General features: G+C 46.7%; 1 protein-coding gene and 1 pseudogene across 1 annotated transcript; both read left to right on the top strand.

Moving 5' to 3' along the window:
* The first annotated feature begins 8981 nt into the window (after positions 1-8981).
* On the top strand, positions 8982-16071 carry LOC112103024 (perilipin-3-like). Its single transcript, XM_026656761.1, has 7 exons — positions 8982-9002; positions 9694-9889; positions 13785-13867; positions 14282-14513; positions 15039-15229; positions 15482-15607; positions 15706-16071. The coding sequence occupies exons 1-7, from the start codon at positions 8982-8984 to the stop codon at positions 16069-16071; spliced, it is 1215 nt and encodes a 404-aa protein (XP_026512546.1).
* A 2163-nt stretch (positions 16072-18234) lies between these two features.
* Positions 18235-23786, top strand: LOC113407632 (annotated as a pseudogene).
* The last annotated feature ends 228 nt before the right edge of the window (positions 23787-24014 follow it).

The following is a 24014-nucleotide window of genomic DNA, read 5'->3' as shown; positions in this document are numbered from 1 at the left end:
CCAGCTCTGGGGAAAGCAAAGCCCAGCCAGGCCTACTCACACATTGCAGGCAGGATCAGGAGAGTCAGCCTGCATATCTCACTACTGCAGCTCAAAGCAGCCTCATGGGGAGGCCCAGGCTTTATAGGGCCCAGCTCATGCGCAAGGGCCCCATGCACCACTGTCCCTCCCTGCCCCAGGGTCTGCTGCTCTTGGTGATGGTCTCCCCTCCATTGCCATTTTAAGCTTTCCCCTCCCACTCCTGATCCCATCTGCCCTTACGGGATCTACTGGCGCAAGCTGGCTGGCAGCTCAAGGCTCCTGGCACACTGTGCTGGGGTTTGAGGCCTGGTGCGATGCAGTCACCACAGCACACCTTCACCGACAGTCTCCCCCTGCTGGTGCCCACAGCACCAAGCTGCACACTCAGCAAGTCACAGCTTGTTCCCCAGGACACAGGCCCCAGCTATTTCTCTAAAGCCCCCCTCCAAAGTGTTGCCTTGTGATCAACGAGCACATCTACCCCTCAGGCAAAGCCACATGACCCCAGGGAGGGGGCAAGGGGGAAGAAGAGGGGAAAAAGTTACACAGCTGCCCTGCCCCCATTTGTTCCATGAAAACCATGGCTAGAGCTTAGCAAGCCTGTGGCAAGCTCACCCCCCACTGCCCATTTCTGTAGGGGGTCCCAGAGTCTGGGCAGCTTAAGCAACTCTCAAAGTCTTTTATTTTAAATTTTAAAATAGAGTCAGTCCCCTTGTGTCATCACATGGGCTTAAGTTTCGTTTACATGGCATATTTCCTCCTCTCACCCCAAGTTTGATTTTCAGTACAATGCATCATTAGCCAAAAAATGACCCTAGAAAGGGGGCATTATTGACAAAGCTAGATGTTTTGGTAAGTGGCAAGGTAGGAGCAACAGGCTGGGGATATGGGAAAAATGATTTCCGTGATATTCACAAGGGGAAAAAACCTGAATACTGCTAACTAGACACCCAATTGACAGCAGCACATCCAATTACACTTGTTTCTGGATGTCCAGAGATGTCACTAGTTTGCACAGAAGGTTTTCTTCACAGACATGAGAACCAGACATGCAAGTTCAGATTCAAGTTTCAATTCTGGAACACAGTCCATGTGCTGGTAAATCCCATGGTAACATAAGGCCCTGCCTATACCACACAAGCAGGCAGTATTTGGGGGGTTTTGGTGGGATTCTTCTTGGGGGGGGGGCAGGGAGAAGACCACCGAGCTTCTCCCTCTCTGCATATGTTCAGTCAGGTCACAGGACCCAAGCTTGCCTCTCTACCAATGTGTTTCCATTTCTCTTTTCAAATTATAAACTTCACATAAATTGAAAGGTCAAGCACTTTAGAGTCTACTCAGTTTGAGATTACCCATGACCAGCATACAGAGAACCTTCATCTTTTCCAATACAGCAGGAGAGATGTACTTTTTCCACATATCTAGGCAAGTTTTGATCACAGCTTTTCAGGGTGTTGTCACTTGTTTCTCTAGCCTCACCATACTTTATAGTTTAAAGAGATGCAGGGGCAGTTCTAGGCACCAGCAAAGCAAGCATGTGCTTGAGGCAGCCCATTTGCAGGGGCAGCAGGGATCCAGCATGGAAGCTGAGAACCAACAGGGGGCCCTCGGAGCTGTAGTTCCTTGGTTAGCTCCCTGCTTATAGAGCCGGCCCTGGAGCAGGGAAAGAACTACATTTCCCAGCATTCCCTTGGCCACTACCAACAGGAAAGAGGGGGAGGGAGTGAGGAAGCTGAGATCTCATGCTGCAGCCTGCTGTGAATGGAGAACTGCACTGGGAAGGGTAGGGATACCATATTTTAACATTCAAAAAAATAGGACACTCCACGGGGAGTGAGGGTAGCCCCACCCTGCCCCCATCCCCTCTCTCCGACTGCCCCCCACAGAAACCCCAACCCATCCAACCCCCCTGATCACCCCGTCCCAGGACCCCACCCCCTATCTAAGCCTCCCTTCTCCTTGTTCCTAACTGCCCCCTCCTGAGACACCCCCCCCCCACTTCCCTCCCTAGGACCCCACCCCCTACCTGTCCCCTGAGACTCCCATGCCTATCCAACTGCTGTCTGTCCCCCCCCAAACCCCTGACTCATCTAACCCCCATCCAACCCCCCCGCTCCCTGTCCCTTGACTGCCCCCCCAGAACCCCCTACCCCAACCCCCTTACTATGCCACTCAGACCAGCGTGTCTGGCTTCACGCAGCGCCAGACGCGCTGCTGCATATATGCTGCTGTGCTCCCCTGCAGAGCCACAAGCACCACCCCCCCCAGCACCTGCCTTCCAGATTTGGACACCTCAAAATTCAAGAGTGCTCAAGCTCAGTTTGGGCAGCTGTTACTTCATTTCTCCCAAATCAAATATACTGATCCACTGTAACTTGCTATAGAAAAAGTAGGATAAAATTGAGCAAGAAATGCTTCCCAGTGGTTATTAGGACTGGAATTGCTATTTTCAACAGCCATTGCCTTTTTTTTGTTGTTTAAAGGAAGACAGTGATATTGCATTGGCAAATTCCCCATAGAAAGAAAGAATGGAACAAAAGAATAAAGGCACCTCAACTTTTCCTCATTTATGTAGGACAGTCTTATAACATGCATCCAGATATCCTCCAGTCACACAAGCTGAAAATTGTTCCACTTTACTGCAGTTCTGTAACCATATGGGAACCAATCCTGTCTGTGTACGCCTAAAATTCCTGCTGAATGACCTGCCCTGGGAGTGAGTTACCAGTGACCCAGGGCTGCAGCAGAAGGAGGGTGCAGGTGGGGGGGGGAGGGGAGAGCCCAGGGCTGGGGCAGCAGGGTGGGTGCAGGAGGCAGCCAAAATTTTTTTTGCTTGGGGCAGCAAAAAACCTAGAGCCAGCCCTGAAGAGATGCAGGCTTATTAATATAGTTGATTTCCCACCCCCCACTGTGCTAACAGTTGATACCAGTTAAAACACTGATTGTTAGCCTAGACAAGCAGTAAAGGAGACAAGGTTCCTTTTACTTTAAAGTACTTCAAAATATGCTTATAAGTTAAGAGAATCTAGTATTCTCATCACTTGTTGAGTATTCAACATCAGAATTCCAGCCCCATATCATGCAATTGACAATCTAAATGTGTGTTAGAAGAGTCTCTAGCTCTGACTGCTGTGGTGGGAAAGCCTGAACCCTGAAGGCTCAAAAACCCAAAACAAACAAAAACACCCCCCCAATCACATTTATTTTACAAGTGTCAGGATTTTTTAAAGCACCTATAGTGGACCTTATTAAGACCTCATATTATGATACCTGGACATTACAAGAGGTAGGTAGTAGCTTAATGAAGGAGAATCTTCACTACAGGTTTTATTGTAGTCAACTCCCACCTCCATGTAATTAGCATTTTTGCCAATGCCTTCCTAATCAAAGGCTCTGGTTGCAGTGAAAACCCACCTCTGCTTAAAAACAATTACTTCTCTTTCCCCCCCCCATCATGATGCAGCAAGGAGAAACAACTGACTATATTGTATTAAATAACAGAACCATCAGGATTTAAACAAGTCTAACACTTAGAAACCAGCCCACTCACCTCTGTTCCTGCCTGAATCTCTACTCACCAATCCAAGCACCATACAATACACCCCTCACTCTGCCCTTAATATACAGCTACTGACATCAGCAAATGGGGAGCACACACAAGCCAGGTGCATTGCTTGTCCTGACCAATGGGAGATGGAATGTGGTTGCAGTTCTAGGCAGGAGGAGAGGATCCTAGGAGGAAAGTGACTTGTTCACCACATGTGACACCAATTGAGACTTCCAGCTCTTTGATTGACAGCTACCTTTCATCCAGCTGGTCTGTCTTGGAAGGGACAGCCTACATCACAACAGTTGCTAGTTAGGAAAAGCTTTTCTCATTAATGAATATGTGACTCAGCAATACAAGTTTCAGCACCAAGCGTTGTAAGAAAGCTTAAGTGATGAAGTTTGACACAGCTGAAGACATTTCAATGACAAATAAAAAAATGTCATAAGTGATGGAAAATGATATAGACCCTGATCCTAACCTGAGTAGGACTCTGTGGGAAGAGGGATCCTCTGGCATGGTGCTCGTTGCAGGATCAGGGCCTAACCGTGGGAAATTCCATCCTCAAAGGAATATTGTCTTGCAGAAAAGCTCCAAAGGAGAGAAAAGGTGGTTTTAGAATGAGACTGTGCTTATTCTCCCCATGATGGGGGTTGTGTGCCACTCATTCTGACGTTTTCCAGCATTGCTGTGCTCATTGCAACAGGCTCATTTTACCAGCTCACAGACAAGTTTCAAAACAGATAAAGAACTCTGTGAAGCTCACGTTTAGAATCCCGAGATAGTCAGCTAGGAAAGCCCATTGCACAAAGCTCTTTATATGGCGAATGCCATTAAAAAGTGATTATGCACCTGCAGTTACCAGCAATGGCTGCTGGAGACACACAGCTAGTATCTGTAGTATCCATGTAGCCCTCCTCATGACAGTATCTGAGTGCCTCATGACATTGCCAGGGGGTACGGAAATACTACTTGAGGAACTAAGGCACCAAGGCCCAGATCCTCAGAAGTACTTAGGCTTTTAATTTCCATTGATATCAATAGAAGTGAGGCACTTAAATACCATCAAGGGTCTGGGCCAGGACTTGCCTAAGGTAATACAGAAGTCTAGGGCAGGGAATTGAACACAGGTCTCACAAGCCCTAGACTATCACCCTACCTACTTAGATCATCCTTCCTCTCAAGCGTATACTCTGTAACTGGCTAAATGCTGATTTTTTAATGGCAATCCTAGTTAACTACTCTGTACACACAGGACAAGCTTGTGCTGACTACCAGCTGTTGCTTGGTAGGGTGCAACTTCCAGGAAGGTCTAATTGCAGGCAGACTGCTGTACTCTGCCCACTAAGGCCTTGATCCTATGAACTATTCTGCTTGGGCATATTCCTGCAACTTTGTGGGGTCCACTGAAGTCAATGGAGCTTGGTGCGGATACAAGGGGCTAGACACATGGAACGATTTGAAGGATTGGGCCCTCAGCTGTCTCCAGTAGGACTACATCTACACTTTGGGTCTCTGAGCAGCTTCAAACAGTTGCATCTTAAAGAAACCTGAGCCTGTCAGAAAAATATTCTTTTCCCACAAAAGTGGCATTCTCTCCTGACTCTCCCACTCATCCTATACAGCAGGGCTTCTCAACCAGTGGGTCAGGACCCAAAACTGGTCACCAGAATGTTTCGAAGGGTGATGTGGTAGTTCCTGTGGCTCCTGTCCCACAAGGCTGGCTGAGCTTGCCTCCCTGCTCTAGGCACTGCAGCCTCTGGGGTCCCAACGCCACTCAGGTTAGGCCCAGTCGTCAAGATAACAGGAGTCCAGGTAAGCCCTGGGGGCAGGATCCGACCGAAACCACCCCAGGACAGGGCCATAACCAGGGTGGGGCAGCTGCCCAGGATGCAAAGCTGCAGGGGTGGCTTGGGCTGGCAATGCCAAGTGGCTAGGGCCTGCCATGTGCGGCGGGGGTCGACGGGGCTCGGTGGGGCCAGCCCCATGTGTAGGGTTACCACCTTTGAAATGCAAAAAACTGACACCCCCCCCACAAGGCAAGCCTGTCGCAACCAGAACCCCCAATCACAAGACAACTCCGTAACCCCCCTTCAACAGCCACGTATAGTATGTAGAGAGAGAACACATATAAGATTGATAACATTGCACGTCTCCTCACTCTCTCATGACTCAAACCCTCTCTCACACATATGTGCGGTGTGCTTGTGTGTTGTTGGGCAGACAGCTGCTGTATTATCAACAGTTTTGATCTGTTATTGCCTAAACTGTCATTGTTTATAGCAGTGGTTCTCAACCTTTTTGGGCTCAGGACCCATTTGTAAGTATTTATGACCGGTCGGGACCCAGTAAATAGTCTGGGGATGGAGGCTCTGGGGCAAAACCATCACTAGGCATTTTAGCAGCATATTTGTGCCCCCTACCAGAGGCAGCACATGGGGGCACACAGGTTCATGTGCCCCCTCCAACCCCCAGATTTTTTGGTTGTGCTCTCCCAACCTAGACAGATTGGATGGCTGGCTGAGGTGAGTCAGGGGATGGAGGTGGCGTGCCCTCCCTGAGCCCGCTGCATGGGTAGGGTCACAACCTGGCTGGTATTTGACTGGCCTAGCTGGGTTTTTTACTGATTTGCCAGTTGCCAGAAAAATAATTTAATGTGCTGGGGGTCGGGGGGTTATGTGGGTGTAAGATTTGCATTATTATCACACTACACTGGGATCTCTAATGTTAAACGTTTCTGTGTCCAGCTAAAGATACTGCAGTCTATAAACAATGACACTCACCTAAGGCCCAGGCTAGGCAATAGTCAGGCTTGGACCAATGATAAATTTTAGCACTTTATGATTTCCCTTCCCCTCTCCTCAGGGTTAAAATGGTTAATTTGTAATAGCACCTCCAACCCCTCCTGGTATATTTTAGTGCACCCCCTCCAGGCCACGAGCTGTCACCTCACTCGGGATGGATCATGTGGTTCTCCTACTCTCAGACTGAACCGTGGATTGCAGTTCCCAGGTGCTAATTGTGATTACCTTAGCACGGAAGTGATGGAACTAGGGATGCTGGGGGTGTGGCAGCATCCCCTGGTTTGAAGTGGTTTCTATCATTTACAGGGTTTACAGTTTTGTTTAATGGCTTTCAGCACCCCTACTATAAAAAATTGTTCCAGTGCCTATGCCTCAGCAGGCCTGACTTGTGTTCTGTATCTGCAGTTCTGTTCCTTTTCATTGTGGGAGCAATGATAGTGGTAAAACAATGACCAAGCAGCCTCCCCAGAGCAAAGTATTATTTGCTTAGAACAAAAGCTTTCAGTGCAAACAGATCTTAAAAACAATAGAACAGACTAGTCTACTTTTTCCTTAAGGCCATATCATTCCCTGGATCTAGGACGGCCCTACTGCTTAGACTCCCTCCCTGTGTCCACCTGTCTCCCTGGAGTCAGATTCTGACAAGTGTCCCTCCCCTAAGAAAGGATTTTAATTTTTTTTTTGACTCTCCAGTCTCTAACTTTGGCGAAACAAAGCCTGCAACTTGTGGGAGACAGGATCTTTGAATCTAGCAGCTTGCTCCATTGTCTTCCTAGTGTGTGGGGGGGTGGCCTTGTCTACATGTATTGTGTTGCTCTCCTCTTTGTCCCCTGTTAAGTTAGATACAATCATATCAGAAATTCCAATAACCTACCATTGTTATACAGTAACTTTACCTTACTGATCAGGTCACTTACAATATTCATACCATTATTACATAGAAGTATTCATAGAAGCGCCTCTTCCCTCACACTCACACCACAGGAAAGCTGGGAATCTACCCCTGCTAAATGGGACAGTTTTTATTTCCAGCTCTGGAAAGTCCTGAGAGGTTGGATCTTACAATCATGAAATTAATATGCACAAGAAAGTTAGTCTAGGTAATGTCTTAAAGGTTTTGGAAAAAAAAAATGTGTTCTCTCCATCTGAGTACAGTTAATCAGTACAATACCAGCATGACCTTAGAGGCAAGTCGATAATACCAACAACATTTAAAACATGCTCTAAGAAAAATCTGGGAAAAGTGGCATTCTACAAGAGGGAGAGGGGGAGTGCAAAAGTTTTATTGGCAATCAGGAGGAGCAAGCTCCTTAACTCAGCCATGGCTTTACTACTTGTAACATTGCCACCCAAAAGCAATTACTATAAACATGTTGGGTGAGCCCTCTGTGTATTTTTAAAATCCATTGGCTCATTAGGCTCCAAGAACTAGAAGAATCAGCTTGAATTGCATGAGGTGAATGAACAATTGCAACTTAATTGAAGTCTGTATCTCTCTCTTTCTTTCCCAATTGCTCATCCTTATTCCATCCCTCATTGGTCAAGGCACAGTCTGGTTCATTCTCATTGCTGCCCCAAGCTGTCAGTCCTTTGATTCCCCTCCCATGATGACATCACTTGCCCATATATAAAGGCAGAAGCTGGTCTGGCTTCTATGATGTTGAACCTGTTGGGTAGAGGCAACTTTTAATCTATTAGGTAAGAGGTTTTCTTTTGCTTCTTTAAATCTGAGGCAAAGTTGTTTAGAAGTGGTATGGAAATTACTTTTTATTCTAAACTGATTGCTTTATTGTAAGAGGTTTGTTCTTATTTCTGTTCAAATAGTTACTTGGAATTGTTAAAGTAAATAGTGGCAAAGCCTACTAGTTGAAGGCCTTGAGAAGGGTAGCTTTCATCTCCCCAAATTCCCCTGGTTTGGCTTGTGTTTCTCAGATCTCTTGTATAGCAGTACTGCCCAGTTCAGGAAAACCATGCCTAATCTCACTTGCATTAGGAGGCCTAATCTAAAAAACCCACTAATCCTTCAGATAAGAAGGAAACCCTCCTATATCACTTGAGGTGTGAAGGTGGCTTCAGGCAATAGTTCATTGCTGTGGATTGTTTTGTCTGTCTTGCCACATCAACTTGGCCTCAAGTTCTGGAAACTCTAACTGGTGGTGAGGGAAGAGCTGTTGACCTTTGCACAGTAGTTCTTATCAAGCTTGGATTCTAGTGCCCTCATAACTCTTAGTGGGAGTGTCCTGTGAATGTTACTTACTAGCCTAAACCTTGTAAGGGGCTAGGGCTCTGCCTGAGAGTTTCTTACTCGGAGTGCCATATATCTGCTCAGGAGGGCTACTAGGTTTCCTATGATAAACCAGCTGCCTCCTTTTTATATCAGTAGAGCCCTTAACCCTGAAACTAGGGAGGGGAAGTCAAACTACTCTCAATCACATAACTGTTTGAGAGTAGGGTGGGGAAGTCAAGACTGCTGAAGGTTCTATGGCTGATTGGTTCCTCCAGCAGCTGATCTTGAGCACTTTTGGAATATACTGATTGCCTAGTAATGCGACTTATATTACTGTAAGATAGCCAGACCTTTGGGTAAGTGCACTTGTATTTAATCTAAAATGGATGAATTTTACTTGAAGGTCAGACTTTTGTGCTCTCCACTGGGCAAAGTGAAGAGGAGAGCATATTGTCTTCATACTGGGCTCCATTTTCATAGCTATGCACTAATACTGCCTAGGGAAGGGACAAAGCTTTGACTTGTAACTATTCTATCTCTCTCCTCTTTAGAGGTCTGACTAGACAATGTCTGAAAACAAAAGCCAAACTCCTGTTGTTGAGACCCCAGAGAGCAGGGAACATGCACAGCAGGTTGGTAGCCCATGTTTTATGCCACCCTGCAGCAATCTGGCCACTAACAGACACCAGACAAATCTGCAGCAGCACATTTCAGGCTCTTTAAGCACAGGCTCTCCAAGGGTCTAGGGCCTTGTAAAACTTGCTTAGTCATGAATAATGCTGCCAAACCTGGGAGAGGTAACTGGTGACTGAAATCACTGCTGTATTTCCATGAAGCACGTGTGGTCTAATTCCAGCTGAAATTCTGAGAGATTCAAATCCCACAGCTGTAGACCAGGACATTCCCTTACTGAATAGTTAAATACATCAAATACAAAAGCCATAATTGGCTGGAGGGTCACTTAACCTTCCAGTCTATACAGGACTGGGAGTTTCTCATTCTTTGACTAATGTGTTAAGTGCGGGGAAAACAGTCAAACCTCCCTTCATTCCACAGCAGATCTCTTCTTGATGTGACTTCTCTATCTTTGCCAGAATGTGGTGAGCAGGGTGGCCAACTTGCCTTTGGTCAGCTCTGCCTGTGATCTGGTTTCCATGGTCTACATCTCCACTAAAGAGAGCCACCCTCACATCAGATCTCTGTGTGATGTGGCAGCTAAAGGAGTGAAGACTATGACTGAAGCTACAATCAACTATGCACAGCCGGTTCTGACTAAACTTGAACCTCAGAGTGAGTAAACCATGGCCTAAAGATGTATTTGGGTGGGTGGGGGGGTCTCAAAGCGATCACACAGGCTTCAGTTGTGTAAAATCCCACATGAGAACCTCATGCTGGCTCATCTCCTAGGTGGAAGCCACTCTCCTCCATCTAGCTGAGTGACTCAGGGCAGGTCAGAGTTTCTTTCAGCATCTGAACAATGCCTCTCTAATGGAGACTTACCATTATTGGGTTTGACTGGTGTAGTGTCTGTACCTATACATGCAATTCTCTTTGAATGTGTGGTTGAGGAACAGGTGATTGGAAGGGGCCATGTGCACAACTAACCTCTCATTGCATTGGGTGACCTCTCCCCACTATACAAAAGCTTGATCCTTCTTAGCAAGAGCAAGTTTGTACTTGCTAAGAGACTCAGCCCCTACCATATTCAGAGTACTAAAATCTCACTGAGTAACTCAGACCTCCAACCCAGATCACTGCTGAAAAGTAACTGCCAAACAGCTGTGCAACAAGTGTCAGTAATAGGGGTAGGTGATGTCTGATCACACAAGTACCCTTAAGATGCTTGGTGACAAAAGCCTTAACTTTGCAGGGACAATGTCTCATGTAGAACATAAAGTAACTGGTAAGAAAATGGCCAAAATGGCTAACGAACATGAATTACAGGCACTGTCAAGATTGGATTGAGCTGGCAAAAGCTGGCTTCAACATTGTGTGGAGAAAGTGTTGTCTCAAATGTGTGAATCAACCTGGAGTTTCTCTACTAACTATTCCTTGGTTAATGGGTTAAAAGGGCAAGGGCTACCTTGCCACTCAAACAAAACTCTTGCCACTGTGACCACAGACTTAAATGCAGTGCAACTTGAAACATGCTTGAGCTTGGGTTTTAGTATAAACTGCCCAAGGAAACGTCACTGGGTGACTTGAACCATTCACAAAGGCTAAAGAATTCTACCGTGGGCAATCCTTCAGATAACCCATGGAGGAGGGGGAAATCAGCAGGGTTTGAACCTTCAGCCCACACTCCTGCCACGTATGCTAGATGAGTAATTGTTCTGCTCTGGGAACTCCACTGGAGGGGGATGTGGCACACTTTACCAGGGAGCTCAGTAACACTTGCTAATAGTAAGCATTGTCCAGACAATACTAATGCTGGGATTTGGCCTCCTGGATTCTATTTTAACCTTGCAGGGGAGTGTCCTCTAGTGGTTGGAGGACATAGTGTAACAGATGTGGATGGGAATGGGGTCTGCCATATTAGACAGCTCTTTTCTAGAGATCAAGTATTTTCCTCCACAGAAAGTTACAATAGACTTCATTTCATCACACCTTAGCTTTCAGTTTTTGCTTTAAAAAAGACCACTTTAATCAAAAGTTCTATTTTTTAGGGAGGCTGGGTTTTTGACAAAGGGATAATCTTTATGCAGAATGCGCACACTTCACAATCCCCTGCAATCAATACCCTGATTTCCCCCCCCATCCCATAAACAGTTTGACCCTGCCCTACTACATTCTACTCCCACCACTAGCTCGGTGCAGCCTCTCCGTTAATTCCATTGTAAAATGGTATGGCTAACGACTGCCTCCTGAGGCAACAGTTAGGGCTGCCAACTTTCTGATTACAGAACACCAAACTAATACCCCTGCCTCTTCCCTGAGGTGCCCTCCTTGCTCTCCCCCAACCTGGGATGCGGCCAGGGGTGAGGGTTTGGGGTGCAGGAGGGGGCTCAGGGCAGGGGGTTGGGATGCAGGAAGGGGCAAGGGCTCCAGCTGGGGGTATGGGTTCTAGGGTGGGGCCAGGGATGAGGGGTTTGGGGTGCAGGAGGCTGCTCCAGGCTAGGGGGTGGGGCTGAGGGGTTTGGAATGCAGGAGGGGTTGCAGGCTCTGGGAGGGAATAAGGGTACAGCAGGGGGCTCAGGGCTGGGGCAGGGAGTTTGGGGTGCAGGCTCTGGGTGGCACTTAATTCAAGTGGCTCTCCGAAGTGGCTAGCATGTTCCTGCAGCCCCTAGGCAGAGGAATGGTCAGGCGGCTCCATGCGCTGCCTGCACCAGCAGGCCCTGCCCCTGCAGTTCCCATTGGCTAGGAACTGCAGCCAATGGGAGCTGCAGAGCCAGTGCTGGGGCAGGGGCAGCATGCAGAGCCTCCCTGGCTGTGCCTAGGGGCCTCAGGGACATGCCAGCCACTACCAAGAGCCATGCAGAGCCAGGGCAGGCAGAGAGCCTGTCTTAGCCCTGCTGTGCTGCCAAATGGACTTTAACCACCTGGTCAGTGGTGCTGACCGGGGCTGCCAGGGTCCCTTTTTGACTGTGTTCTGGTTGAAAACCAGATGCCTGGTCACTCTTACAGCAGTAGGACCCCTTCCTCAATAAAGAATGCATTAGAGCAAAAACCATTAAACAATAAAAGAATCTACACCTACTACAAGCTTACCAGAGGTCACCCTCCACTCCATCTTAGGGCTCTGATAGCTTCTTAGTCCTCAAAACACCACAGGTAGGTTTCTCTGTGGCTGTAAGTTCATCTCAGATCCCAAACCAGAACAAAGGTGGAGCAGAGCAGCTATTTGTAAGCTTGAGCTTCTAATGTTACCTGTTACAGAATGTCAATCAGCAGACAGGTGTAGCTCCAAAGTGGTGGATTCTTGCATAATGCAAATTCCCCAGCTGTGACTGACTTCACCTAGAGATTTCCCCAGGAAATCTACTTAACACTTGTCCCAGAATGCCAGCCAAGTCCAGACTACTCTCAATATAGCCCCTTGAACTCCCAGGTTTTACATCTTCCCCCTAGAGAGGTTAGGTGCAATCTTGGCCCACAATAGCATATAAACTTAATACAATAAGGGCAATTTCCCATAATATCCTTGAGACCTGTCTCTCTCACAGGTAGCTCTGTCTCCAATTGGATATCAGTCAGCAGCTTCCATCACAGAAGGTGGCCACCCTGTATCTTATCCTCATTAGGAAAGTGAAATGAGAATGTATGCTGAGAACCACTGCTTAGCCCTGGAGTGAAATCTAGGGTTATTGGGTGAGAAGCTCTGGGCTCCAGCACTGGCAGATCTCTAGCCTTTGAAGATTGCACATTGACTCTGAGGAGCTGTGGCTGCCCCAACAGACCAGATGCAGCATCTGCAAGGTTTTCCCCCTGCTCTTGGTTTTCAGACACCAATGGTGTTAAAGCCTAAAGATGGAACAGCTGGGTTCCCTGCATATCCCCACATGCCAGAGGAAGATGGGAGGCATCCATGTCTCTAGAACCCTCCTACACTTTCTATATTAAACAAACTGTAAGCAAACTGTCTTAAGGGATTAAGGTTGGGTAAATTCCCTTGGCAGCATCCGAGTGTCCTTCTGCCTTTGACAGATAAGGAAATGTACTACACAGTAATCTCCCTCATGGTACAATGCAAAACCTCAATTACAACCTCAGTAACACTTGCTAATAGTAAGCATTAACAAGTGCTGCATCTGGGGAAAGAATGAGGTCACAACAGAGGTCTTGCTTTATGCTCTGAGTCTCTTGTCTGGAGATGTTTCCACTGAGTAATTACATGTGGTATTGGCACTGGGTTATAATAAAAGGCTCCCATAACATGCAAGGAGATGCCACGTTAAGGTTTTTCCTGGGGTAGGTTAACAACCCTATCAATGAAACTTGCCCGTGAAATCTAATTGAAAAGGGGAAGTCTCCTTCAGTGAGACCCTCTCTACTCAGAAACACTTCCCACAATATGCTATAGGCAAACACTATATTAACATGCAAGAAAGTGCCTTTGTGTCTTGGCCTATGGCAAGGATATTGCAGAACCAGAAAATCAAAGAGCAGGAAGGACCATCAGCTACTAGAGTTCCTTTTTTTTAAACAAAGATTTGGGAAACTTAATTCTTAGTGTCAACGTTTACAGTTGCAACTGCAAATGAATTTGCCTGCAAAGGACTGGAAAAGCTGGAGGAGAAACTGCCAATCCTTCAACAGCTGACTGATAAGGTAACTAGCTCTTTGAGGCCCTAGATGGGAGGGCGGGCCATGGTCTGATAAATATTTCTATCTAGCTTCTAGCTAAATGCTGTCAATCCCTTGAGTTTCAAGACTGGGTATGGTGGGAACTGACACTTCCTCACTGCTGTAGCTAGCTAAACCTTGTGCCAAAGCTTCCCAACTTGGATGCTTAAAGTGAGACCACTAACTAGAGTAGACTGACTCTCCAGCAAGGCTGTGCACTTCTGACCCCTGCTGTGGCCTTCTGACCAGTTTAGTGGTGTCTACACCACTGACATGGAGTCCTCTCTGCAAGCATCCCTTGAGGGGTCACGTCTGCTTCTATCCTGTAACTTTAGTTCCCACCTTGAAACAGTCATGAATGTGAAGTAGCATGAAGTGATGACCTTTGACCTTTTCTAGGTTCTTTTGGATGCCAAAGAGTTGGTGACAGGTACCAGGGATGCCATGAACAGCAAAGTGACTGAGGTGCTGGACAAGACCATGCAGGCAGCCAAATCAGCAGTAACCAGCAGCATGAGCACAGTCATGGGCTCCAGACTGGGGCCTGTGGCTGTGAGTGGAGCAGAAGCTGTGCAGGGGAAAACAGCAGACCTGGTGGATCACTCCCTCCCCATCACAGATGATGAACTAGGTTGGGGAAATACCTGGATGACACTAGTACACCATAGCAGTTGGCCTTCCCAAACCAAAGCTTAAGTCTTGGACTCCCCTTGCACTAGTTTTCTCTCGTGTGCCAATGATCTAGGTCTCAATCCTATTACTCTGACTAAAGGGCTGCTAAAACACTACTTAGATATATACCCAGAGGAATGATTCCCATAGACTGCTGTGGAAACAAATGTAGATAATGGTAACTGTAATTCCTTGAATCTCCAGTCAGTCTCTCTTCTGGGCAACCTACATGACAATGGAAATGGAATGTAGTAAGGCCGGGGGAGGCTCCCAAGCAAGTGGCAAATACCACTTAGATGGGGAACACCTACCTTCCAGGGAGCTGATAGAGGAACATGGAGGTGAAGATACTGGTGATCTTTTTCTAAAGGGAAAAGGCTGTTGACTCAGATGTTAATGAGGGCTCTGAAATAGCCATGGTCTTGCTGACTGAAGTCTCTGCACTGGCAGGGATGCCTAAATTGTGTATCCTTCTCTCCCTTAGCTAAATTAGCAGCCTCTGTGAAGGGGTTTGAGATGGCTTCTGTGGAACAGCAGCACAAGTACTTTGTGCGTCTGGGGTCTCTGTCCCCTGAACTCCGCCAGTGTGCTTACCTGCAGTCCATGGGCAAAGTGAGACTGCTTCATCAGAGCATGCAGGAGAACCTCTCTCAGATCCAGCACACCATTGACCTGGTAGGCAGTCTTTAGTCTGTGCTAGTAGCTTTTGGGGACAACCCTGCCCCAATGGGCAAACCACATAAAACTTTCCTCTAAAATATTCTGGCTTAACCTACATGACTGCAATCATCTCTGATATCCATGGGAGACTTGTCTGACACTTCTGTCCAGCAGATGGTTGGTCTGTCTGTGCTGGAACCCTTTGCTTCATAGGCTGGTCCTCCTACAGTAAAGTTTGAAAACACCTTGTTCTTGTCCCCACTTCAGATTCAGAATGTCAAGCAGAGTGTGGGTAAGAAACTACACAAGGGTCAGCAGAAGCTGCACCAGTTGTGGCTGGAGTGGACTAAGAAGGAGCTTGCGGTAATTGACAAGGGATCTGCACAGCCAGAGGTACTTGGATACTAACTCATGTCGGCAGTGGTGGTGCTCTATCCTGCCTATTCATATATTCTCAAATACTCACTCACTGACTTGCTTTACCCCAGCAGGTGGATACCCTGGTTCTGGTCATGTCTTGGAGAATCACCCAGCAGCTGCAGACCATGTGCCTGAACCTAGTCATTATCATCCAAGGCCTTCCTACCAGCATTCAGCACAAGATGCAGCAGGCTCATCACAATCTGCAAGAGGTCCATGCTGTCTGCTCCAATGCCAGCTCCTTCCAGGGCCTGTCCACCAGTATCCTGACCTGCAGCAAGCAGAAGCTGCTCAAGGCCCAGGAATATGTGGATGAACTGTTGGAATATGTGGTGCATAATGCTCCCCTTTCCTGGCTAGTAGGACCCTTTACCTCCTGTGGCAGAACCTCTGCAGAATTGCAGCACCAGGAAGATCGTAGGGTGGGGACAGACTAGAGAACCCTGCTAGCATCCTTGCCAAACACAAGCATTCCTTTTCTAGTCATAAGGCAGCTGATGGGGAAGAATAACCTGGTAACCTAGAGAATTGCAGCTCTCCTCTGAGAGGAGGCTGAAAGTCCACCTATCCAAGCCTGCTAGAGAATCCTAGTGCTAGCATAATCTTGCAGGAAATCAACTGAAGTGGTATTGATGAGCTGTGTGGGCTCTGAACTACATTCCCTAGCCACACTTAGGCAACACCATGGGTTAGATAATACCCCTTAAGCTGGAACATCCCTTAGTGTTAGTCTTGAGACCTTAAGGTGGTTTGCCATGCAAATCATACATATCAAACATGTAGTTCTCATCTATCAGTCATGTATTGTATTGTATTGCTATTCACTTAATTGAAGCTGTGTGGGAAGGAATAGAGTACTAGGAGACCTAACCTAGGCAGTGGTGCTTCTAGCATTTTCTAGATCATTTCACAGCCTAGTACAATTTTCCTGGACATGGAGGGTGTAAACCTTGAATTAGTAGGCCATAAAAATAGAACCAACACACCAGTTATGCAGGTGTCTAGAGCAAAACTTTCTAGAGGATTTCTTCCTAGTGTAGCAGGTGGTTGGCTAGACCCTGAGATACTGATATCCAGTCTCCCCTATACTCTAAGCAATAAACTGCTTGTATTGTAACAGTTCTATGCATTTAACTCTAACAAAGAAGCAAAGCTGGTGCTGTGTGGTTGTCCAAAATGTAAAAGCTGCCTGTATGTGAAAAGATGTGACTAAGATCTCTACTGGAAAACCATTTTATTGTTGAGACTAAACATGTGCTTTGATGCATGAGTGGTCTCCATGTCTCACTAACTGTTCCCCTTAACCCTATCTTAAGCTGGGAGCAGGTGCCCTGCTCCTTTGTTAGACCTTCCTTGCTTGTTACTCAGGCTGGGTGAACATGGGAGGGGAGGTCTAAAGTGTGGAACTTTGCAGAGGTTGCAGTCTACCTCTAACACTCACCATACAGCTGGCAGGAGCAGGGGAGTGACTTTTGTCCTTGCTGAATCAGGATGAACTAACTGTGCTTAAGGATGGGCACTGGCACCTCCTGGCTCCTATTCCTACCTCCTAAAATGTGTGCATGTAGCAGCAAAAGTGCAGCTTGTATCCTTACATGGTCTTAGAGGTGCAGGAAGAAACAAAACTACACAAGCTTTCCTCTCCAGGGAAGTGCTCTGTCTGCATCAACACCACTCTTGGGGTCTCCTGAGCCATGTGCTTATTGAACACAGGGTGGAGTGTCTTAGTCAGCACTGAATGGTAAGTGTCAACCCTAAGGTTGACAAGCATGTGTTGCTTCTGCACAGGGTATAACACAGCAGGGCTAGAGCAGTATCTACTAGGGGAGTGACTGAGCTAGAGCCTGCTGCCACCACTCCACAGCTGTGTTTTCTAGGCTGGGTCCCTCTTTCACCTCTTCAAGTCAACGGAGCTAAAAGAAGACGGTTGGCTCTCACCAAGGTGCTTGTTTCCCATACAGCAAGAGCAAACATAGTTCTGAAGTAGATTAATACTTTAAGCCCTCATGGGGGGCCTGAACAACACCACTACCCCATAGAACTCCCTCTCACCCCTAGTTTCACACTCCAGTAAGCAGAGAAATCAATATCTTGGCTGCTTTGCAGCAGGAGGTAACATCTTTCCTAGCTGAGGAACTTATAAAAGATGAATGAGGGAAGCTTTCTTGTACATACACAGCTTCTTGCCTGCTACCTAAGCAACTGCAGCTGTTGGAATTCAGGTGTCCTCTTATGGCAAAGAACTAAAGTATCAAATGGGACCAAACTGGGTGGGGTCATCACTATTGTGGCATGTGACATAAGGTTTAACCAGGTTGGGAGTGGGGGGGGGGGGAAGAGAAGCTAGCTAGGTGCATCTTGGAGAAGTAACCTAACCATTATGAATGTAACAGCATCTCTTTGTGAGTGGCTAAGTAACTACCTCTAAATACGACAGCAAAAGTCTACCATTGGCATTGCAGGAAGGCTAAGCATCCTTGAGTTGGGCATTTCCTAACTTGAAGATTTGACTTTACAATCTTAGGTCCTTTAATGCACTACTTTGTTGAAGTTTACCTAGAGTCTGAGTAACTAGAGTTCTCTGAAAGTCATACGCAAGGATGGAGCAATACTTCAGGACAGCAGTAAGTGACGCATCCACTGTAAAAGGAAGAAAATTAAAAAGCTTAATAGGGGGAGGGACATTTAAAACTCTCACAGGGAAAACAGAGCAACTGGAATGTACCTAGTAGCAACTAGGAGTTTAAGACTGCACTAGACATGGACATAGGCCATCCCTGCCTTGAGGAGTTTAGTCTAATCCGAGGGACATATACTTTTAACTAAGCTCTGAAAAACCAATTGTCTAGCAACTGAATGAAGTTTTCAAACCTGGAGTGAATAAAACCAGAAGCTATATTGTGGAGATGGAGTTTATGCAGGCTTAGAGAGATGGACTAGAAGACAGAAAAGGTCTTTTCCATATCAAACTATATGTAGTAAGAGCAAGAGAGAATGAGGGACAAGGAATAGGTCATCACAGAGAAGGATGATGTGAAAGTCAAACAAAAACCTCTAGGAAGTTGATAAGACCTACTACTCCAGAAGCTTGCTCAGGGAAAATAGTTGCAAGATGGGATGCAGCTATCAATATGAATAATGGCTCAACAAAGGAGCAGCTATATATAATTAGCTTCTTCCCTGACACAGCTGAGAGAATGGGGAAATTTCTGTGAAACAAAACTTATTTAAATGTAAAGCAAATGTCCTTGAAGGCATGGTTGATCTTCATAATGAAAATACTACTGTTGTCACCACTAAAAAGCTGATGGTTATCTAGTTACCACCCTAGAATATGACACATGCTATTTCCCTATACTTACTGCAGGAAGTAATTTCCTTAGTTTATATGCTATTCTGCATGAAACCTACAGTGAGAGAACAGTGTTACAGTTGAAAAGTCAAGCTCTCAAGTTAGAAAATGCTAGACGAAAGGTTGTTTTGTGCATATCTATCTTGGGCAAAAATTTTGTGGCAAATAGTAAATTCATCAAAAATGTATTTTTCAGGACACCAAAACTAATCATGAACTTGAATTGAATTGTGTGAATTGTTTCATTGGGAAAAAAGAACAATCTTGATTCCGGCCCCCTCTCCCCCCAATGTTGAAACAGTTTATTTCCAAAAAATATCAAATTGAACCATTTTGGCATTTCATTTTGACCCAAACATTTTTTTTCTGTTTTTTGTTTTGGTTTGAAACAGTGAATTTTCTTTCAGGTTTTTCGGTTTAGCCACCGAACTGAAAAAAATCAATTATTTGCTCAGCCATAATTGTGATACAGTCTCTACTTACATGGTCACATTGCACTTTTTTCAACAGGACTCCTGCCTCATTTGATGCACAGGAGGAACTCCGCTTGGGAAATGAGGCAGCTTTTCCCCATTTTTTTTTGTGTGTGTATCGTCATTCACTTCATTCCAAGATTTTATTGGCTGCACTGGAGGAGAACCAAAAGAGAGTGACTGGAAAATCTCACGAGTGACTAGAGTTTCTCATTCTCCTCACTATGTAGTCCAGTCTGCCATGCTAGCTCATAGTCTGCATTATTAAGATCAGGAACCAGTACAGGGGGGGAAAAAAGGGAGAAAGTGTAACCAACAGACCCCAGTTGCAGGCGGGTGGGTGGGATGAAACCTGGGACCTCTGGCGCTTACTGCATGAGCTAAAAGCCATATGACTTGTAGCTAAGGCTGTAGAAAATTCTCTCTCTCTCTCTCTCCTTCCCTCCCCGCCCATCTTGGTGGAAGACATGGAGCAAGTGACTGATGATGTGGTTCTGCCACTGCTCCTTCTTGCAGGACAAATGTGTCTGTGTTGCAGTACATGACCTGCGAGAACCTCGGTTGAATAGCCTCAAACCTTTCTCACAAGCCAAAGGTGAGAGACTGAGACCGTGACTGATCCACTGATGCTATATGACAGAGAAACGCAGGAGGTTGCTGGTGTTGTGACTGTATATCTATGACTGGACTGCTGCTTCTGGACCAGGAGGATCAGCACAGTGTGGTGGGATCATATTGTCTTGGAAACCTGGGATGATGAGCTGTGGCTGCAGAGCCTCAGACTGAGGAAGCAGATGTTCCTGGAGCTCTGAAAGAAGTTGGCTTCTACCCTACATTGGCAAAACACTTGGTTCTGGAGACCCGTAATGGTGTAGAAGTGGGTGGCTATTGCCCTCCAGAAGCTGGCAATGCTGGACAGCTATATTTCAATCACAAACCACTTTTGGGTGGGGAATTCCACTGTTGGGCCCATTGTGGTGCCGGTTTGCAAAACTAACAACACTCCCATCTACCCATGGGTGGTCGCCATCACAAAAGTTCTGGAAATTATTGCTGGGTTCCAGAAAATGGGATTTCCGAATGGTGTGGGGCCATCAGTGGCACCCACATTCCATACTTTGACCCCTGCAAGTAGTGAGTGAGTACATCAGTCGGAAATGGTATTATTCACTCGGTCTTGAAGGCCTAGTGGACCTCAAAGGCAGGTTCATAATCACTAACATTGGACACGCAGGGAAGGTTCATGACACCAGGGTGCTAAGGACATTGAGACGGCACCCTGGCTAATGAAACCCTACCCTGACATCATCAGCCTGGCAGAATGGGAATTCAGCTACAAACTAAGCAGCTGCAGGATGGTAGTGCAGTGTGCCTTTGGGTGGCTGAAGACTCGCTGGCAAAACCTATACACCTGGTTGGATGCCATTGTGGCCAAGGCAGTCTGCTTTACTGTGGCACGTGTGCTTCATAACATTTGTTAGACTAAAGGCAAGTACTTTAGGACAAAATGGACACTAGAGAGGACTGGCTTCCAAAGCGTTTATAGACAGCCTGATCCAGTGAATGTTCAGACTGGTTGCTGGATCACAGCAGGCCAGGGAAATCCAGGATGCAATTTGTGCTGACATCTTGGAACAGTGGGTGGGCAGAGGGTGAACTCAGCCTGGTCTGAAACAAAGTGCCACACCCCATGCAGCTGTTGTAAAAACAATCCCAGGAACAACACCTTGCAGGGAGTATTCCCACTCACCCTCCCGCTGATGGTCATTAGCCAGTCGTTTAGGTAATGACTCGGTACAGATAATTGGGGCAGTGCACCTCTATGGGTACAACACCTTCTGGCTTATGATTGTTCTGCGGAGGGTGTCTGCCAAGTTAAATTGCACTTTCATTTTGTGTTAATGCTCACAACTGTTAGCCGCACCACAGGGGGATTGCTTAATGCCTGAGAACCTTGAGAATAGATGGTGAGGGGGTGTGGCTGTTAATTGTGAGTAATCCCAGGGTTCAAAGTGGTGCTAATTTTTGAGGGGTGGAGGAAAGTGGTATTTTAGCGCTGTTCAGGGTATGATGACAGGTATTTCACTTTGCTTTTCCTGTTCTCTGTGTTCTAAAACCCACAGGGAAGTTCACCCAGCCCACCTTTCTTTCCCCAGTCATAAAGTTACCAGTTATTTCCATGCACAGTGTACTTTCCTCATGTCTCAAGTTTTTCTGTATTTCACACGCACTTGAACTGGGGACTGGGAGGTGGTTCTGGGAAGGACAGAGAGGACTTTACAGGTCTCTGCCCCAGACAGTTACATGACTCAAGGCACCGATTGGAGGGTCCCACAGCCGAAGGGGGGACAAAAAATGTAGGTGTTCACCACAGCCCCAATGAAGGGGCCACATATTAATAAAGGAAACAAACAAGGAAGCTTTTCAGGAGGCTGCCAGATAAATGGTGACCAGTGGCATGAGCACAGTCATGCACGCCAGAATGGGTCACATGGCTGTGATGGGAGCACAAGCCATGCTAGGGATATCTGAAGAACTGGTGGATCATTATCTCCCCATCACAGATGAAGAACCAGGTCAGAGGATACTTATACCAGTTTAATAAAATGTGGATATGCCCTAGTTTCAAGGTGTAGTCTCCTTTTTATGTGGGATGGGTGTGGAAGGGAGGGCAATGTCAAGGGAAGAACTCGTAGTGGCAATCCAAAAAGGAACATTAGCCTTCCGCTTCCACTTGAGCAGTGTCAGTCTACTCCTCTCAATCAGTCTTGTCAAAGGAAAGTCAAAATGGTTCTGCAAGAGTGTTCCAAACCCTTATGGAAATGGATGTGGCCAGCCTGAATACTGCCTCTGAGATTCCTGGGCATGCTGAGCAGGACTTGCTTTCAACATGTGTTCAAGCCATTGTTCATTAGCAGCATATAATGCTCTGCACGCATTAAACTGTCCACTAAGAACCTGTCCAATTGGTCTGAATGACTCCCAGTAACTTGGACTTTCAAATCTAGTCCTGTTCCAGACACACTATTAAAATGGAGCTACGGCCAAAAGTAACATCACAATTTAAAAAAAAAAAAATCTGGGATGGTCTTGGGGTAACTCCCCCCCTAGGGTATTTGGTGTTGAGGCTGAGTGACACACTTAGGTATAATGTAATTGGATTTCTTAACTTTAACTCTGGTGTGGCAAGTGGTGTGTCCCTACTATTCCAGAGCACAGGCTCCAGGTGGAACGAGGGCTTATGCTCACAAATAGTGAGGGTCTGCTTGGCCAGGATGCTTAACCCTATTCTCCATCCCCATCAGCTAAACTGGCAACCTCTGTGGAGAGGACTGAAATGGCTTCCATGCAAGAGCAGCAGAAGTATTTTGTGCATCTGGGGTCTCTTTCCACTAAGCTCCGCCGGTGCACCTACTCTATTCTGTGGACAAAGTGAGACAGCCCTGGCAGGGCATGCAGGAGTCCCTCTTGCAGCTTCGTTACACCATTGACCTGGTAGGTACAGCTAGACCACCTCCTAGTCTGGCCGCCTTCTTGGCTGACACACGACACACACCTTTACTGCTGCTGCAGAGCCAACTTTAGTGTGATAAACTCAATTCTGATGGGCACCTTTGCTCTTGCTACTTTTCAGTCTTCTCATTGTGCTGATGTTGGCTGCTTCATAACCTGTTGTCTCCATCTAGTCTCTTAGTCACTGACATAGAACCTTTCCTACCTAATTCCAAACTCTATGGCTCTTCCCCTCCAGGTTGAATCTGTGAAGCAGGGAGTTGATCGGAAGCTTCAGGATGGCCAGGAAAAGTTGCACCGAATGTTGCTGGATTGGAGCAGGAATCTTTCAGAAGGGCATGGAGACCAGCTCTACAGAACTTGAGGTACCAGGTTACCGGGTTCTGGCTTGGTTGGGAGACAACCCATACCTCGTTATACATAACAACCTCTTCTAATCTGCTTCCTTCTAGAAGATGGAATCTTTGGCTCTTGTCATGTCCCAAAAGATCACGCAGCAGCTGCTGGACACCTTTCTGAGCCTAGAGTCCATGATCCAAGGCCTTCCCTCCAGCATTTAGGAGAAGATGAAACAGGCTTATTGCAATGTTGCAGAGCTTCATGCTTCTGGGAAGGACCTGGCAGCAGAGAAGGATTTGTCCAGCAATATCCTGATCCAGAGCCAAGGGAAGTTGTCAATGGCCCAGAAATACATGGAGGAGCTGCTGGTATATCTAAAGCATAACACACCCTCTCTTGGCTTGTGGGACCATTCTCACCAATGGTCAAAGCTTCTGCTACCTTCCAGGAGCCTGACCAGGTGGAAGAGCAGTAGGTACTAGCCTGCAGATATCTCCAGGTAATGACTTGAGTAACACATTTGTTCACCACTGCCATCCATGTAATGGGAATGTCCTCGTGGCTTTAATCACTCAACAGCATACCATATGTGGCTTGCACTGAAAAGGCAGCTCTGGGTGACAAAACGACTCCTGCAAACTATGGTGACTGACTTTGGCAATGTGCCTAAACCTCACTGTGTTCAAATTGTCATGCTGGAGTA

Source organism: Terrapene carolina, unplaced genomic scaffold (genome assembly GCF_002925995.2).
Source record: "Terrapene carolina triunguis isolate 2854851 unplaced genomic scaffold, T_m_triunguis-2.0 Scaffold233, whole genome shotgun sequence".
In the NCBI taxonomy this organism is placed as follows: Eukaryota; Metazoa; Chordata; order Testudines; family Emydidae; genus Terrapene; species Terrapene triunguis.
The sequence above is the reverse complement of the archived record's forward strand: the minus strand, read 5'-3'. Positions and strand labels throughout refer to the sequence as shown.

Excerpts from the sequence above, each read along its gene's own strand:
- LOC112103024 (XM_026656761.1), top strand. The coding sequence starts at position 8,982 with ATGGATGAATTTTACTTGAAG. Across the intron at positions 9,890-13,784 it reads GACTAAACTTGAACCTCAGA|TTGCAACTGCAAATGAATTT; the intron begins GTGAGTAAACCA and ends CAACGTTTACAG. Across the intron at positions 15,230-15,481 it reads TCCAGCACACCATTGACCTG|ATTCAGAATGTCAAGCAGAG; the intron begins GTAGGCAGTCTT and ends TCCCCACTTCAG.